The sequence below is a fragment of the Trachurus trachurus genome, assembly GCF_905171665.1.
Source record: "Trachurus trachurus genome assembly, chromosome: 24".
Classification (NCBI taxonomy): domain Eukaryota; kingdom Metazoa; phylum Chordata; class Actinopteri; order Carangiformes; family Carangidae; genus Trachurus; species Trachurus trachurus.
Window position 1 is genome coordinate 6,357,897 of NC_139910.1, and position 18,997 is coordinate 6,376,893.

The window sequence follows — 18,997 nt, forward strand, 5'->3', positions numbered from 1 at the left end:
TTGTTGGGCTCGTTACTTTTAAGAAGCAATTAGTTACAGTTTCTAGTTACTATCCCCCAAAAGTAGCTGAATTACTACATCAGAAAAAGTAACTAATCACCAGAAAAAGTAACTATTGCATTACCTTTTAAAAAAATAAAATGCTCAAATATGTCAAATTACTTGGACTCAGCCTTTTTCCGACTAGTTAATGGACTAAGAAATAAAAAATGTGTAGCCTAGCTATATAACAAACACTTAAACAGGTGTGTTATTATTTTGTGACGGGACTTCTTGAGTCAAGTAACGACGCATTTACGTAATTGTTAGTAACGGTAAAGGCGTTATAATGGGGGAAACAGTAACTTTTTTGACTACTCGTTACTGAAAAAAAAAGCGCCGTTATTTTGTAACGCTGTTAGTCCCATCATTGGATGTGTGATGTGAGAGATCGTGGGTTTGAGTCCGTGGACGTTTCTCCTCCTTCAGGTGAACATGGACGACGAGGGCGGCGAGGAGGAGATGGAGTGGCTGATGGAAGAGCTGGAAGCCCCGCCCACGTCCTCCACCTCCTTCACCGCCTCTTCGTCTTCGTCTTCGTCCTCTTCGTCCCGCCCCCGGGGCGGCAGGAGTAACCACGGCAACGGCCACATCAGGACCAAGACGGTGAACACGGACGGGCTGCGCTCGTTCACGCTGGACGAGCAGGACGACGACGACAGCGAGGACGAGGTGCTGAGCGTCCCCGGCGTGCAGGTGCTGAAGGCGTCGAGGAACTCGGCCGCTCATCGCAGCGTCTTCCTGCAGGTCAGAGGTCACGGGTGTTAATGTACAGTTACATGTAACTAAAACTAAGACGTGGAAGATGTGGAAAAATAATTAGTTAAATGAAATAAAAATAAAAAAGATTAAAGTTGCCACAGCTCAGTATAGAACGACTTGGAGAACGACCCACATGTGATCTGGCATCTTTATTTATACAGCACATTTCATACCAAGGGGCAACTCAATGAGATTTACATGAAGACAAAAAGACAAAAAAAGACAACAATTAGAAACATTAATCATACAATTAAAAGCAAGAAAAAAGAATAAAGAAAATGCAAGAAAAAAATTATAGTGTTGTGTGTGTGTATATATAATAAAAACTAGTCTAAAATAGAGCATAAAATATGAGTTTGCTTCATGAAATATTGATTTGAATTAAAACAATTTAAGAGACCCCGAGGAGTTTGTATTTGGTTATAAAAGAGTCTCATATTTATGTGGATGAATCTACGTTACCCACTTGTTAATGGGTCCATTTTCGATAAATATATCGTTTTGTCTTTATAGTTATTTTGATATTATTATTTAGTGGTCGACTCGCCCAGCAATTCCTGGTTTCGGTTTCCCATACGCTGCCCGGCGGGTCATGGGAATAACGCTGCTGGATCGCTAGTTGGCATCGTTTATGGTCGGAACTACGACGGTATCTGATCGTCTTCCAACCTCAGACTTTCATTCTTGATCAATGAAAACATTCTTGGCAAATGCTTTTCGCTTTCGTCCGTCTTGCGCCGGTCCAAGAATTTCACCGTCCACACAGAGGCTCATGGGAAATGTAGTATGAAAACACTTTGCTTTCCGAAACTCCTCGTAGTCCCTTTAAGAGGGTTTACAGCGCAAATCCAAGATTAAGATTTAAAGATCTTTAAAAGAGCTCAATATGAAAAGAGAAATGTTTTTAACCTTTAAAAGTGCTTAAAGTTGGGGCGGATGAGGACTGATGGGAACATTATATAGGATGCAACTTAAAGGGAAAAATCTCAGAGGTCTCACAGAGGCTTTCTCCTAAAACCTGAAAAACTAAGACTAAGACTAAATAAAAACTAGTCAATTCCTCAAAAATAAAAACGTAACTAAAATTGCTTCATCATTTCATCAACTAAAACTAAACTGAAATTAAGAAAAAGCGAACTGGAAAACTAAATAAAAATAAAATCTAATGAAATTGTTAAAACTATAACTGATCCTCTGCTCTCTCTTTCTCTCTCTCTCTCTTTGGTTTTTCAGGAGGAGAGCGACGAGGACCTGGTCGGTCTCCTCGACGACTCCGACCGGAAGCGGAAGAGCGGCGGCGGCGGCGGAAGCAGCGGCGGCGGCAACAGGCCCCGCCCCTCCCACGGCCGTCACCACGGTAACAACAACAACACGGCAGCCAACAGGAAACGGGACGAGGACGACAGTGACGAGGACCTCCTCCGGGTGTGATGTCACCCCCCCCCCCCCCCTCTCCTCCCACGGCAGTGCACCTCCCGCCCTCTCTGAACTCTTCTCTCTCAGTGAATGTCTCCATAGCAACAACAACGACAACAGAAACTTTCCCCCTCTCTCTCTTCGGGACTCTTTTGTGTTTGTTTTGTTGGACTGCACCTTTAACTCCTTTAAGACTCTCTCCAGTCCACTGTCTACAGACGTCAGCACACCCACAATCTTATTTATTATTGATTATTGATTATTGATTAGCTGATTATTTAAAGTGTTTTCAGGCCGTTTTTTCTGACCTGCTCTCTAGTTTTCACACATTTTCTTATTATCATCAATATTATTATTATTATTAAAATACAAATTGCTTCACTCCGGCCACATTTCTTCTGACTTGACAGGAGGAGGAGGCGTTACCGTGGCGACTCTGCAGCGACACGTTGTTAAAGGAGAAGTCCGGTCATTTTCTAAGTAACGCTCTACAGCTCTATAGGTCCCCGAGTGCGACAATAGGGAAAGACCCGAGAAAAATATATGCAGACCGGACCTAGCTCTCCTCCTGCTAGCTGCGCTACACTGCAGCTAAACAGCGAAGTAATGGGGGCAGTTCTTCTAACCGCGACTTTGGCCTCTATATAAAGCTCAAAATATCACTACACATGCTTTGCAACATCCACCAGTTCCTTACCACACAACACTGACTGTGTATAACTCCGTTAATATGAGGGAGCAGTGTTAATGTGTGTTTTTATCATGTGGCTCTGTTTATGCTAGCTTCCTGGTTAGACCTTACTAGTCGACTGTCGAGTTTACATCAATCCATGGATTTAGGAGGGAAAAAATTATTTTGGATGGGAAAAAAAGCATCAATATGAACATAACAGCTTTTTTTTTCATGCAAAATCATTTTTTTTCCTCCTAAATCCATGTTTTCCTCATGTTTTTGTTGATGGAAACAGTCCCAAGCTCGACAGTCGACTAGTAAGGTCTAACCAGGAAGCTAGCGTAAACAGAGCTACGTGATAAAAACACACATGTAGCACTGCTCTCTCATATTAACAGAGTTATGCACACTCAGTGTTGTGTGGTAAGGGACTGGTGGTTGTTACAAAGCATGTGTAGTGATATTTTGAGCTTTATATAGAGGCCAAAGTCGCGGTTAGAAGAACTGCCCCCATTACTTAGCTGTTTATCTGTTTAGCTAGCAGGATGAGAGCTAGGTCCGGGCTGCACATATTTTTCTCAAATTTTTTCCTATGGTCGCACTCTGGGACCTTTTGAGCTGTAGAGCGTTACTTACTTAGAAAATTACCGGACTTCTCCTTTAGGAACATCATCGTATCTTTTTCCCCTCTGGGTGTTTTTAAAAACGAAGCTGTGCCATTATTTTTTTTTGCTTTAGCACTTTATCGTAGCATCGATTACCTACACGTGTCGCCGCAGAGCTCAGCCGCCACTTTTTTTTTTTTTTACGTGTTTTTCCGTCCACTGGTCTGGACGTTTCGCAGGACGTTCGTTAGAAAAAAAAGTGTGACGAGACGGTGGTGAAGCAGGAAAGAGAGAGTGAGAGAGAGTGAGAGAGGCGGTCGCTAACGGAGACGGGAAACGGCAGGAAACTGGCTCAGCTCGCGCGTCGTGTGGGCGGAGAAGTGTGTGTTTGTCTCTAAAGGGAATGAAGACGCCCCCCGTTTGTCTTTTCTTGCTGTTTACAGATGCTATGAAAGCAAAATATTTTCTTTTTCTTTTCCCCCCTCGAAAAGAAGAGAGAAATTAAAAAGAGAAATTAAAAAGCGCGATGCCTTCCTTCCTGACGATGAATTTAACGCTGCGTCTTCATCGGTGAATCAAACCCGGCGACAGGTTGATTTGTTTTGTTTCTGTTGTCTTGTGTTGATCAGAGACGTTAATGTACATAGATGATAATGTTCTATAATATGGACGCTTTTGTTTGTTCGTTTGTCGTCGTCACTGGTGACCTGCTCACGCGTTTGTTTGTTTTTATGATTATTTAATGGTCGTCCGAGCTGACGATGTGTTGAGTCTCTGTCCTGTGTGGAGACGGAGGCGGCCTTAAAGTGTGAATGAATGAACGGACGGACGGACGGTCGATGGCGGCGGCGAAGGACGAAGACTGAAACTTTGACGCGTTAGTTTAGCTTGTGTTGGTTTGGAAGCCCCTCCCCCTTTTGGCCCCGTGGCCCCGCCCCCTTTTTGGACCCTCCCACTAAAGCCATAATATCTCCTCAGCTGCCACTCAAACTAATGACGGGAAAGAAAGAAGTTGGGATTTTGTTTTTTCTCTGGTTTTTCTGGTTTTTCTGTGATGGCGGACGACGTCGCTGCGTCAAAAGTCTGATTTTAACTCCGTAAAGACAAGTTTGTTTTTTCGTTTTGTGCCGAAATCAGCCAATTTTTTTTGGAGCCAAACGCATGTGACGAGATGACAAGAATAAAGACAGAAATGAAATGAAGCGAAGCATGAAGACGAGAAAAATCAGATGCAGACTCATGTTTAACACGTTTTCTGCCTCATCATCATCATCAAACAGTTTCCACGACTCGGCTGTTTTGGGAGGTTATTTTATAACAAATTACACCTAAGCACGATGAGTAAACCGACACAGTATAAGCACACACACACACACACACACACACACACACACACACACACACACACACACACACACACACATATACATACACAGTGTTTGTGCACAGTCTCACTTTGCAGCTTCTTTTCATTCATAGTGATTAATTTAACTGTGTGTGTGTGTAGCTTTTATAAGAAAAACCAATCGAATCGTACAAATTGAACTCAAGCTCCTGTCACTTGAACGCACCACGGTGGATTTAATCTTCCGCACATTAAGAAACAGTGTTTTTGTTTCATTATTGATCCCACAGGTGATTGTTTTTTCTGTTTTTTTGTCAGTGAACAGACGATAAAAAGGTTTTAATAGCGAGCGGTGCCACAGCTTTTCCTACAGAGGTAAAAAAAAAAAAAAAAAAGATGGTGATCACACGAGGGTAAAAATTCACCTTTCTCAGTATTTAATCCACGTAAACTGGATAATGTCATCGCCAAAAATGTCTCATTAGCCATCAATCAGCAAAGAAAGTTCACCATTCAGGGTATTTCTAAAGCTTTGTACATGAATTTGCTAAAATAGAAAAAAAGAAAAACAAGTTTTTGTAAGATGCCACTCGTCCAAAACACGAAAACACAAAACACAACGGAGACAAAATGACAGAGAAAACTCTCAAATCTCAGTGTTTTACAGTTTGAGTTGAGCCATAAAAATGAAATTAAACCCAAACGTAGGCTACTGTACACACATGTTTCCTCTTCTGTCGTCACAAACACATAGAAACCAGAACTTTCTTTCCACAGAGATCATGAAGAAGCTTTGTTTACATCTCACATATCATATTATCAGTTAATTATTTGCAGAATTACATTATCAATAACATCGTCCTGAAAGTTTCCTACATTACAATACAGATATCAACTTCAGTGTGTTTGTACTAAGTCCAGCTAGAGTTGCCTGCTGCTCGCTGATCTGACAGATGTTTATATAATTTAATTTAATTTAATTTTGTAAAACAACTTTTAAAAACATTGTCATTGATTCAGCATGAGTTTGAGTTTTTCTAAAGATGAAACCTCAGTGGTTTGGACCTGATGAGATGAGGAGGAGGTTTGAGGTTTTGAGGTTCGAACCCGTCTCTCCTGAGGAGAAGTCGTAGCCTCCTCGGTCGTCGCTCCATCGTTCAACGTAGTCGAGTCCGTTTTCCTGTAACTTATAATAGCACCAAAGTTTGTTTGTGTGGCTCATCTGCATGGTACTGAGCTGGACCGTGATGTGAACGGACGCTCTTGTGCTGTTTTTTTAAAATTATTATTTGGGTTTTTTGTTTGTTAATTTGTCGTCACACACAAGAACAGAGTTTGGGATGAGTGCTGCGTTCAGAGGCCGAGAAATGAGCTGGGAAAATTCAGTGACTTTAATGGGAAAAAAAAAAGAAAGAGCACAAGAACTTCTCTGTGATGATTCGGTACTGTGGGAGATCATGATTATGTTTGAGTTGGTGTAAGTTATGTTGTTGTCTGATATGTTTTCAGCTCTTTGCCTGTTTTTTCCTATTTAAAAAACAAAAAAAAACAAAAACGTTGATGTAAAAAATATGACATTATTTGAATAAATAAGAGATCCGCTGTTTATCTCCGGAGTGGTTTCATCATGATTCCAGCTGTTCTCCTGTGTGTGTGTGTGTGTGTGTGTGTGTGTGTGTGTGTGTGTGTGTGTGTGTGTGTGTGTGTGTGTGTGTGTGTGTGTGTGTGTGTGTGTGTGTGTGTGTGTGTGTGTGTGTGTGTGTGTGTGTGTGTGTGTGTGAATTGGTCCAGATGTGGAAGTGGCATCGTGATCCTGCTGCTGGTTCATTTCTAATAAAGTTGCATATTTGTCCATTAGTAAACACTTTAATAATAATAATAATACTTTATTTACTGTAGATAGGGACAGTGCATATTGATGAACAATAGTGAAAAGAATACTGTTGTAAATATGCCGGATTATAACAGAGCTGCTCCGCAATCCCTAATAAATAAATAAATAAATAAAATACGACTACACAACATAGAATAAAAACAATACAATTAATAAAATACAGATAACAGTATACTGTATAATCATATAAATATTGATTGACATCCCTAATCTAAATTCAACCTGTTCCGTAATTTCACTTCCTTCACTGCATGCAGTATCTTTCCAGATGCAGATAAAGCATGCAGAATTGGATCCAGCAAGAGTTCCCGAACGGTTAAGTTTAGTAAAAATGACATGTCCAGCTGTAAAAACCAGAAAAAGTCAAAGAAGAAACAGCAAGAAGTCCAGACTGGTTAAGGTTAGTAAAACTGACATGTCCAGCTGTTTGAAAGCCAAGTAAAATAGCCAAAAAGGGCGTTTGGGTTGCAAGAAAACAAGAAAAAGTGGGGTCTGGGTGTGTGAAAGCAAGAAAATTGTGGTCTGGGTTGCAAGATTGCAGGAGAAATGGGGTCTGGGTTGCAAAAGGGTATCGATCTCATATTATTAACCCCAACAGGTGCAACAGGCTCAGGAGGAAGCAGCTGATAGATCCCTGCAGCAGCATCTTACAGTAATCAATAAGTGATGGTGCAGCAGCTTTGAGAAAAGAGACGTTGTTGCCTCACGTTTGATGTCATGATGTCACATTAATGTTTGACGGATTCCTGCGAACAAATGTTCACTGATTCACAGCAACGTGTGCAGAGAGGAGCTGCATGGATGTTAATGTTAATACACTTCAGGTAAGAGGAGTGTGTGTGTGTGTGTGTGTGTGTGTGTGTGTGTGTGTGTGTGTCTCTCTCTGACGTGTGAAGCTGTGATAACAAACGTGTGTTAATGCTCCGCTGCTCTGCAGGTTCTGGACCTTTGCTCCTTCTCGTCCTGTTAAAAACCCGGAGCAGCTCCTCAACTCACTCACTCTGTCACACTCTGAGAAAGTTGTTCAGATCAGAGAGGGAATCGAACCTGCATCCCTCGTACTACTGTCTGTCACCATGACGACCTTTGATGACATCCTGGAGGAGGCCGGGAAGTTCGGCCGCTGCCAGAAGCGCATCTTCGCGCTGTTCTGCATGGTGTCGATGCCGTGGGCCGGGGTCTACGTGGGCATCGTGTTCCAGGGCTTCACGCCGGACCACTGGTGCCGGGACGCGGCGGTGGCGCAGCGGCGGGAGCAGTGCGGCTGGAGCTCGGCCCGCGGGCGCAGCCTCACGGCGCCGCTGCTCAACAGCTCCGGGGTCCCGACGCCCAGCGGCTGCGACCACTACGAGGTGGACTGGAACAGGACCGGACTCACCTGCGACACCCGGGACCTGCAGGACCTGCGGGACCTGGACCCGAGCCAGACCCCCACCACGGCCTGCAGGGAGGGCTGGGAGTACGACTACGAGGGGAGGCAGTCCTTCGTCACAGAGGTGCAGGAGGAGGAGGAGAAAACAGTTGGCAAAGAACAGACTGAGAGATCAATAACAACAAAATAAGAAAAAAAGTAACAGAATACAACAATAAGTGGTCAATCAGGATTTTTTTTAAATTTAAAGGCTATAATATCATTTCATTTAGGTATGAAGCAAATATTGCAGTGTTTTTTTAGCGTTTTTTTTAACGACATTTATGTATGAAGCATTTTGCCAAAATAATTAAATTATTGTTCCCCCCCCCCCCCCAAAAAAGAGGAGGAGGTCAAAAGAGTGGTCAGAAAACTGAACTAGTGCAGGATCAGGGGGCTTCATCTTCTTCTTTTCTTTTTCTTTTTCTTTTTCTTCTTCTTTATCTTCTTCTTCTTCTTGCTCATCTTCTTTTTCTTTTTCTTCTTCATCACTTTTTTCTTCTTCATCATCTTTCTTTCTCCTTTTTCTTCCTCTTCTTTTTTCTTCTTGCTGTAGCTCCTTGGCCCTATCAAAATTTCCCAGAGGAAATTTTCTATTTTATCTTCTTTTTCTTTTTTCCTTCTTTTTCTTTTTCTTCATCTTCTTCATCATTTACTTTTTCTTCAGCTTTTTTTTCTTCCTCCCCCTCTTCTTTTTCTTACATTAACCTAAGAACCTGTGACATAAACAGCAAAGTGTGTGTGATGCAGCTATGGGATCATTTCACATAATTTATCAAAACAAAATCACAATGTGCTCCAAAGTCGAGCAGATTCAAATTATATATTTAAAAAAAAAAGACAATTGACAATTTTTATAGAAACTATAAAAAGCCGTTTGACAAAAGTTTTCAAAGTTGAATCAGATGAGATGATTTAAAGTCACTTTAACCTTTGTACATAATTTATAGCTGTTATTCTGGTGAGTTTTATTTGACAAAGACGATCAATGTGAATCTTTTTTATTTACTGTAATCCAGGAGTTGGTAGAAGCCGAGGACGTTTCTTTATTATTTGAATTGAAAGCCTTTTTGTCATTATACATCAGTACAACAAAATGATGTTGCTACTCCAGTGGGTATACAATTTATTATGAATATTATTATTGTTGTTGTGAACTTGAACCAGGCCAGTAGTTAAATCTCCTCTCTTGACTTTCATGATCCATCAATGATAAATGTATAAAGGAATTTAAGAGATTCAGAAACAGAGTGCAGATGTTGACCATGTGTGTGTCTGTGTGTCAGTTTGACCTGGTGTGTGCTGACGCCTGGTTGGTCGACATGTACCAGGCGACGCTCAACGTGGGCTTCCTGGTCGGGAGCATCGCCATCGGTTACCTGGCCGACAGGTGAGTGACAGTGACAGTGACTGCACTGCAAAAACTCAAAATCTATACAAGAATATTTGTCTCATTCCTTGTCAAAACGAATCTCTTTCCACTTACATAAAAAAGTTTTTTTTGTGCTTGTAATAAGAAAGAAAAACTTGCTCCACTATCAGATTATTTTAAAGGGATAGTTCACCCAAAATTCAAATTGCACTCATTTTATCTACTTACCCTCATGTGGACTAAGGGCTGGGAGAAGTTTCAGAGTCCTCCGTGGCTTCTCTGAGTTACAGGGGGTCTCGGCGTAGCAGTGCATGTCCATGTAACGGTTGCAAATGGATACCAACTGTCTTCGTAACAAAAAGACACACCAAAAAACATCCAAATACCTCCATGCTGCTCGTATGTAATGTCCCTCTTGTATTGAAGCCCCGAAATGTGAAATAGTCCCGAAAAAAATTAAATAAGTCTATATTTCAAGCTTGTTTGCAGCGGAAGCTCCTCTTCCTGGTCCGTGCAAATTGAAATATAGACTTTTTTATTTTTTTTCGGAACAATTTCGCATTTCTGTTTTTTGGTGTCTTTTTGGTTTTTTGGTTTCTTTTTGTTACGAAGACAGTTGGTATCCATTTGCAACCGTTATATGGACATGCACTGCTACGCCGAGACCCCCTGTAACTCAGAGAAGCCACGGAGGACTCTGAAACTTCTCCCAGCCCTTAGTCCACATGAGGGTGAGTAGATAATGAGTGCAATTTGAATTTTGGGTGAACTATCCCTTTAAGTGAAAATATGTTTGAAAGACGTAAAAAGAGAGTCTAAAAACAAGCTACTTTTTTGTGTAGAATGAGATTTGTTTTCGACTGTGTGCAGGTTCGGCAGGAAGATGAGCTTCCTCATGTCCAACCTGATGAACGGGATCACGGGCATCCTGGTTGCCGTGGCGCCGGACTACGCCTCGCTGCTGGTGTTCCGGACGCTGTACGGCTTCGGCGTGAAGGGAGGCTGGGTGGCGGGATACGTGCTGAGTGAGGAGACGCAGATACAAGGAGGAGGTTGTTATGGAGACGGAGAGGAGGAGGAGGAGGACGCCAGATAATGATGTGTTCTTCTTTCTCCTCCTCCTCCTCCTCCTCCTCTTTCATCCTCCTCCTCTTCCTCCTCCTCCTCCTCTTCTTCTTCCTCCTCTTCCTCGTCTTCCTCTTCATCCTTCTTCCTCTTCTTCCTCTTCTTCCTCCTCTTCTCCCTCCTTTTCCTCCTCCTCTTCTTCTCCCTCCTCTTCTTCCTCCTCCTCCTCCTCCTCTTGCTCCTTATCCATCCTCCTCCTCCCCACCATTCTTCCTTTTCCTCCTCCTCCTCCCCTTCTTCCTCCTCCTCCTCTCCACCCTCTTCCCCCTCCTCCTCCTTCATCCTCCTCTTCCTCCTTCTCCATCCTCCTCTTCTTCTTCCTCCTCCTTCCTCTTCCTCCTCATCTTCATCTCCCTTCTCCTTCTTCCTCCCCCTCCTCTTCCTCCTCTTCCTCCTCCTCCTCTCCACCCTCTTCCCCCTCCTCCTCCTTCATCCTCTTCTTCCTCCTCCTCCTCTTCCCCCTCCCCCCCCTCCTCCTCCTCCTCCTCCTCCTCCTCCTCCTCCTCCTCCCCCCCCTCCTCCTCCTCCCCCCCCCCCCCCCCTCCTCCTCCTCCTCCAGTCACGGAGCTCGTCGGGGTGGAGTACAGACGGACGGTCGGCGTCGTCTACCAGATGTTCTTCAGCGTCGGCATCCTCATCCTCCCTCTTCTCGCCTACTTCATCACCGACTGGCGCTGGCTGCAGGTCGTCATCACCGTCCCCTACATCGTCTTCCTGTCCTACTACTGGTGAGACGCCGAGGACACTCACTGAGGAAGAACATCAATCAATCAATCAATCAATCAATCAATCAATCAATCAATCAATCAACAATCAATCAATCAATCAATCAATCAATCAATCAATCAATCAATCAGGCTTTATTTGTATAGCACTTTTCATGCCCATAATTTTAGAACATTGGATTTTATCGGGGAAACGCTATCTAATACTCACTCATTTGCAGTGGGGAAAACACTAGATAAAATGAAGTAAAATAAATAAAATAGAGAAGAGGAGAAAGACACTAGATAAAATGAAGTAAAATAGATAGAATGAGAAGATAAGAGAGATGCTAGATCAAATGAGGTAAAATAGATAAAAAGAGAAGACGAGAAACACACTAGGTAAAATGAAGTAAAATAGGCAGGTGTAGTGGGATAAAATAGAGAAAAGAATGGATGAATTAAAATAGAATAGGCGTGGGCCGTAATGATAAAATGAGGCCTCACCATGTATTGATTGATGTATTTACTGATCACCTTTCAAAACACAGTCACAATGTGATTTACAATAAAAACAGGAAGTAAAAGGGATCAATTAAACATTAAAATTCAGTTTCACCATCAGAAGTTTTTAAACTGTGACACCACAAGTTGTTGCTGTTCACTGAGACACTGAGATCTGTTTATACTCTGATGGTTTTGGTTTTGGTCTTTTCTTTTTTTTTCTTTGCTTTAATTTTTTTTTTATTGGCAACCAGGAAGTCAGAAATAATTAATCACAATCAAATTAATCATAATTTACCAATATATTTTTCAATTTATATAGATTAAAAAGTGAGAGAAAAAGAAAAAGAAACAAACAAACACACAAAAAACACAACACAATGAAAAACATTAAACTAAACAAGCGTCCATTTTGGTTTTTTCTTTAGTTTCATTTCATTTCATAACCTTTATTTAAACTCTGAGATATATTGAGGAGTAACCTCATTTACAATATAGCCGAGATGAAACACAAAACATATAAGGACAGAAGACAAGACATTTGAAACATACAAAAGCATATAACAGAATACCAGAAGTTAAAGGTAACATAGTTAAAAGCAGGAGAAGTTAGAGGTAAAATAAGATGTAGGCTAGTTATGGTTTTAAATTGTCCTATTGATAAAAGTGAGGTAAGTTTCAAATGATTTTGCAGAGTAGAGTTCACTCAACTTTGTGATATTAGGGCTGTAAATGAACATATTATCACATAGTGCCCATTATTAATCATGATTAATGCTAATTATCATACATTTTTATTGCTTAAAATGCTTCTTAAAGAGATATTTATATTTTTTCAAGTGTTTCAAAAAGGGAAGAATCTGCAGCTTTATGCAACATGTTAAATTTTTATACATGAACTAAAAACGACACATTCTGAGCAGAAACCATCAAGGGCCTCACTGCATTTAGCATAAAAAATATGTTCAAATAAAAACATGACTAGGGCTGCAACTAACGATTATTTTCATTATCGATTAATCTGTCGATTATTTAAACGATTAATCGACTAGTTGTTTGGTCAATCAAATGTTAAAACATGTAGAAATATGTCACTCAATGTTTCTCAAACCACAAGACGACGTCCTCAAATGTCTTGTTTTGTCCACAAACCAAAGAGAAACTTAGTTTATCGTCATTAACTAACAAAGAAAACAGAAATATTCACATTGAAAGCTGAAATCAGAGAATTTGGACTCTTTTTTTCTTATTCGATTATCAAAATAGTAGACAATTAATTTAATAATCGATTATTGTTCGATTAAGCTCTAAACATGACAGCTCCATCAGAGTGGAAACTTGTTGGTAGAGACAATTTAGACACAGATAAACTGACTCTGCTTCATCTCCAGCACTTCATTCAGACTGTGGGTCAAAGGTCAATGAAGCATCTAAAATATAATATTAGTGTTAAAAACAAATTGCATTATCTCATTCCCTCTGTAAAACATTTTTGTTTGCAAAAGTGTTGACAAAATGTTAATACCATGAACAGCAAATGAACGTTGTGTCTTCTCGCTGGTCTTCAGTGTGTGTCCGTGTCGTGATGTGTTGCTGAGAGTTGAGTCGTGTGTGTTTGCAGGTTCATCCCTGAGTCTCCTCGATGGCTCCTCTCTCAGAACAAAAAGGCTCAGGCTGTGAAGATCACCGAGGACATGGCCAAAGAAAACAAGATGACGCTCTCCAAGAACATCGAGGTTAACAGCTGCTCCAACATCTGCTTCATGGAGAATAACACACACACACACACACACACACACACACACACACACACACACACACACACACACACACACACACACACACACACACACACACACACACACACACACACACACACACACACACGTTGTTGTCACTTTACTTCCTGCAGATAAAACGAGTCTTCAATCTTGGATTTCTATCTTTAATTAACTCACTTTTATTGTTTTGTCATGTTTCATTTAATATAAAGTAGGAGCTTGTTGTGAATATAGTTCAGGTGTATTTACAGATCATCAGGGAACAGTTGAAGTTAAAGGGATAGTTCAACATTTTGGCAAATTGGTCCATCACCATAATCCCTATAGTCGTAGCAGTAGGTTCGTTACCTTTAATTGTCGGTGCAAGCTGTTTTTAGAACAGCGGAGCAGAGCCGTGAGCTGCTCAGAGCTACGCTACGGAGGCTCATGGGATTTCTTGGTTTCCCTCATCAAACTCATCAAATACACAATCCAACAACTCCAAAAACGCTCTGGTGGACAAGTTGTGACCTGCACATTCACCACGCTATGAGATAATAACAGAACGTTACCAGACAGAGTTGTTTTAGAGGGAAATACAGAGACTGCTTGCCAAAAAACTGCCCCTGAAGGCAACACGCATCAACTGTTTTGCATGAATTTACCTCTAAAACAACTCTGTCTCGTAACGTTTCGTTATTATCTCATAATGTCAAAATGTTGAAATATCCCTTTAAAGAATAATGATGTTCTCTTTGCTGCAGACGCTGAAAGACGACAACGCCGACACCACCACCGCCTCCTTCATGGACCTGGTCAGAACCCCCAAAATGAGAAAACACACGTTCATCCTCAGCTACAACTGGTCGGTTTCCCCTCAGAGAAAGTTTGATATTCTTTAAATAAATATCCAAACTGTATTAAAGGAAAAATGTCAAAACCGTTGCCGTCTCTTCCAGGTTCACCAGCGCCATCGTGTACCAGGGTTTGATCATGAGGCTGGGGATCCTGGGAGGAGACGTCTACGTCGACTTCCTCATCTCCGGCCTGGTGGAGTTCCCCGCCGCCTTCCTCATCCTCTTCACCATCGAACGCATCGGCCGACGTCTTCCCTTCGCCGCCGCCAACTTCGTGGCCGGGGCCTCCTGCTTCATCACGGCCTGCATCCCCGACAGTGAGAAAAAGCTATGACTCTTTGATGCTTTTGATTGCTTTTCAAATTTCTTCACTCATTTCACGTTGTTTTACCATATTATTTACCATATTTTTATCATAATTTCAACGATTTCTATTGATATTTCACCTGGATAGTTTATACCAATGCACCAATAAGTGGACCAAACAAAGAGTGACTGTCCCGACAAAGTGTTTCTCAGTATTTTTACTTAAAAGTGCATCACATTATCTGACGTAAAGTGAAGAAAATCCCAATTATTCTGTCCCTCTAAGAATCAGACTTGTAGAGAAACTCCCACACACTTCCTTCTCACTTGAAACATTTATTAAGCCAACAAACGTTTTGGTCACGGACACTTTCTCAAGGCATCAAACAGATTAACAGAGAGCTTGTCTATTATATAGGCTGGTAAAATACATTATACTGTAAGTACATTGAAAAATTATATAGTAGGCTAAGAAGACTGGAAAATTGTCACATCCAAAAGTGTAATCATTGAAGAAGGGAAGATGATCGTACCTACAGTATAAAGCACAAGTTTTTATGCACTGGTCCTAATATCCAGATACAAGAAAAAGAAAAAAGAAAGAATCCCTGGCTACTGACTCTTTGATGCTTTTCAGAAATAACTTCATTGCTCTTTAAAATTTCTTCATTCATTTCACATCGTTGTACCATATTTGTTTTTCATCATTTCAACAATTTCTATTGATGATTCACCCGGCATAGTTTATTATAGCAATGAATTAGTAAGTGGACCAAACAAAGAGTGACTGTTCGGACAAAGTGTTTCATAGTATTTCCTCTCAAAATCCATCACGTTATCTGAAATAACAGAGAAAATCCCCATTATTCTGTCCCTCTGAGAATAAAATGTCCTGTATGATGTGATAACTCTCTGCTCTGTCTCTGCCACCACAGGTATGTTCTGGTTTAAGACGGTGGTGGCCTGTATCGGTCGCCTGGGCATCACCATGGCCTTCGAGATGGTGGTGTTTGTCAACACTGAGCTCTACCCGACGTTTGTCAGGTAAAAACCTCACCTGAGCGCCGTCCGTCAGCACAGGAGCATATTGTATCTCTCTCTGTTGAAGTCAGGTAATGAAACACACCTGTTGTTTTTTAGGAACCTGGGAGTGTCGGTCTGCTCCACGCTGTGCGACATCGGCGGCATCGTAGCTCCGTTCCTGCTCTACAGACTGGCCGTCATCTGGCTGGAGCTGCCTCTCATCATCTTTGGTGGGTTTTGTATTATTATTATTATTAAATCAATCAATCAATCAAATTTTATTTATATAGCACCTTTCAAAGCAAATAGATGCAGTTCAAAGTGCTTTACATTTTGATTGAACAATATATGTATAGGAGGTAAAACAAGAAAAAGCATGGAGACTAATGCTCGAAGATTAAAAAGAACAAAAAATAAAATATAGCAATAGAAAATAGATAAATAAAATAACAACTTTTAACAACAATAAAATTTTATAGAATAGAATAAAATGCAGGATAGAAATAGGAGAAAGATAACAATAAGAAAGAGTATAAAACTGTAAAATAGAATAAAATCACTATGAGACTATAGCATATTAAAGGAGAATATTGAAGTTATACAGATGTTTATGCTGATGTTAACGCTGCTGACTCTCTGTGACGTTCAGGGTCTCTGGCGTTCGTGGCCGGCGGCCTGGTGCTGCTGCTCCCTGAGACCAGAGGCATCCCGCTGCCCGACACCATCGACGACATCGAGTTCCCCGAAAAGTGAGTGTCCCTAACAATGTTTTTATTATTTAGATGCCAATGAGTTGGCTAAGGAGGAGTGCTGCTTCACTAGTGAACATATCCAACAACAGGTGCTCGTTGGGTCCAAGGTAACATCATAAGATCAAAAAGAGTGGTTAGACTCAGTTTAGTGTTCACTGGGTCATGACCTAAAAAATTACCAAGTAACAATTTTTTTAAAGTTTAAACGTGTGCCTTGGTAATTTTTTCGGTCATGACCCTGTGAAGACTAAATTGAGGACAACTCTAACCACTCTTTTTGATCTTATAATGTTTTTTATTACAAATCATTAAGCGTATTTGTATTTGTATGAACTGAATGTTTCAATACAAAACTACTACAAAGCTTCAACGTTTTCAGGTGAAAGACACAAAAAATAATCAAAGGGCTGTTTGGCTTGAAACACAAATTATATTCAGATATATTTATCTACTGGCCTCAATATGAATAGAACAAACTATATAACAATAACATAACAACGTACACAGACTACTATGGGCTTTTATTTTGAAATTCTGAGAAAGAGGACAGAAACCAAACAAGTCAGCAAAACAAAGAAAAGACTATATATCTGATAAAGATTATACACAATGTGATGTACTTCCTGTTCAGAGCGTTATTGTTGTTCTCTGTGTCCAGGGTGAAGGAGAAAGTTGAGCTGCAGAAACAGCAGTTAGCGAACCTGTTGCCCAACAACGACGTGTCGACCAACAACGACGTGACCACCAACAAAGACCCAGAGACCGTTTAACTCCGACTGACACAAAGTATTTATTTATGTTGTTGTTGAACAGTGAATAAATCTGCTCATGTGTTTGTGTGTTCAGCCTGAATGTTGAGTTCAATGTTTTTAGAGCTGATGTGAAATCAGGAGTTATTGTTATTCTTGTTGTTATTATGTTGTAATAATTATTACAGAGCTGCGTCATTAAATTATTAAAGAATTTTCTTTTAACACGACTCAAGACTCGGTGTTTTTATAAAGAAACAAACTGTCATGACATTTGTCCTGATATAAGTCCTGGAGATTTTACTTTAATCATGTGTGTTCAAGTTCAGCCAGTATAGTTTTAATTAATAAAAAGATGAATAAAAAGTTTTGCCATAGCCAACGTTAGCATTAGAATTTGTATTGTAGAAGAAACATTGTGAGTTTAGCATCAAACTTTGTTCTTTTGGACAACAAGGTTTTCTTAGTTAGCATGCTAACAAGCTAGCTCCATGCTATAGACCAGAGCGGCTTTTTTATGCAAATGAGAATGACTGATGCATCCTGGGTAATTTAGGGGCAGCGCCCGGCATCCCTCCATTGAAAAGTTCAGCCTAACTGGCTTGACAAACTAACTAACAAAAAGTTGGCTATTAACAGGCTATTTACAGACAACACTTAGCCAAAACCTACCCGGTGATTCCACCAAATACGTGTAGATGTCTGGGTCAGACATTTCTGGCCACTGTGTGGAGTCATTGATCATTGTGGGAGGCTAAATGAGCATACCGGTAGATTAATTAATTGTAATTTTTCAAGATAGCGTGAACGGTGGGTTTCAAAGAGGGTGTCAAAATAATTATGAGACATAGTGCTACAAAAGAAACAAAAAATTAAACATTCAATTTGATTGTTAGTTAGTCTACGCTCCATCAAAACACAAAAAGCCACTGAGTGCAATGTAAAAATGCCGGGTGCTGCCCCTAAATTACCCAGGATGCATCAGTCATTCTCATTTGCATAAAAAAGCCGCTCTGGTCTATCTGGCTCTTCCTGTTGTTTTCCGATACCGAGTCGCTGTTAGCGTCTGTCCAGCTGTTCGCGAGACAATGCTAATGTTCACCATGTACCTGTAGCAGTAGCAAATGCAAAAAATATCGCCTTTAACCTGTGTAAATAATCAAACCCATTGACACAGAACAACACAAGGAGGTCGAAATCATTAAAAATCCTGACAAGATGGCCGACGTTTACTGTTTACTCACAGTAAATTCACCATTTCTTTTCCTGTAGGATTTTAGTATTTATTGAATTCCTGCTATGTGGGTTTGGTTGATTGATTATGTATTGTAATTTCTAGGCCTATGTGTCACATAAAAACAAAATTGAGTTTCACACATTAACTACTCAGTTCTTCAGTGCTTATAAATATGCTAAAACTAAAGCTAAAGTTATATTAAAATAAAAACAATTAATAATAGGCTACATAGTTTAAATTAAAAAGAGTAGAGATATAGCGGAATATAAATGTTTACCTAAACCTAAATATAAAGTGTTTTTTTTTCTTCTTTTGCAGTGGTGTTTTCATTGCAGCCTCTATTTTCTCACAATTGACTTTGCAAAAACATCTTTATCCCGTGACCACATGATGGTGCATAACTTATAACTTATATAAAACCACTTTAATCATTCAGTACTTGCAGGGTTTGTTTTGGCTCGTG

General features: G+C 40.6%; 2 protein-coding genes across 2 annotated transcripts in view; both read left to right on the top strand.

Annotated features, from left to right (window-relative positions):
* The window catches only part of igf2r (insulin-like growth factor 2 receptor), a 61,694-nt gene extending 58,915 nt beyond the window's left edge, over nucleotides 1-2,779 (top strand). The window contains exons 48-49 of the mRNA XM_084000671.1: nucleotides 469-786; nucleotides 2,035-2,779. Of these exons, the coding sequence (XP_083856797.1) occupies nucleotides 469-786; nucleotides 2,035-2,232 (516 nt within the window). The 3' untranslated portion in view covers nucleotides 2,233-2,779. The remainder of the gene's footprint in view (nucleotides 1-468; nucleotides 787-2,034) is intronic.
* Nucleotides 2,780-7,810: 5,031 nt separating this feature from the next.
* On the top strand, nucleotides 7,811-17,318 carry LOC311007484 (solute carrier family 22 member 2-like; the record flags this gene model as incomplete). The annotated part of the gene is made up of 11 exons (XM_084000687.1): nucleotides 7,811-8,230; nucleotides 9,432-9,535; nucleotides 10,388-10,542; nucleotides 11,202-11,370; nucleotides 13,472-13,586; nucleotides 14,375-14,475; nucleotides 14,570-14,784; nucleotides 15,709-15,817; nucleotides 15,914-16,026; nucleotides 16,446-16,545; nucleotides 17,207-17,318. 11 exons carry the CDS (start codon nucleotides 7,811-7,813, stop codon nucleotides 17,316-17,318), a joined length of 1,713 nt encoding a protein of 570 aa, XP_083856813.1.
* Nucleotides 17,319-18,997: the final 1,679 nt, after the last annotated feature.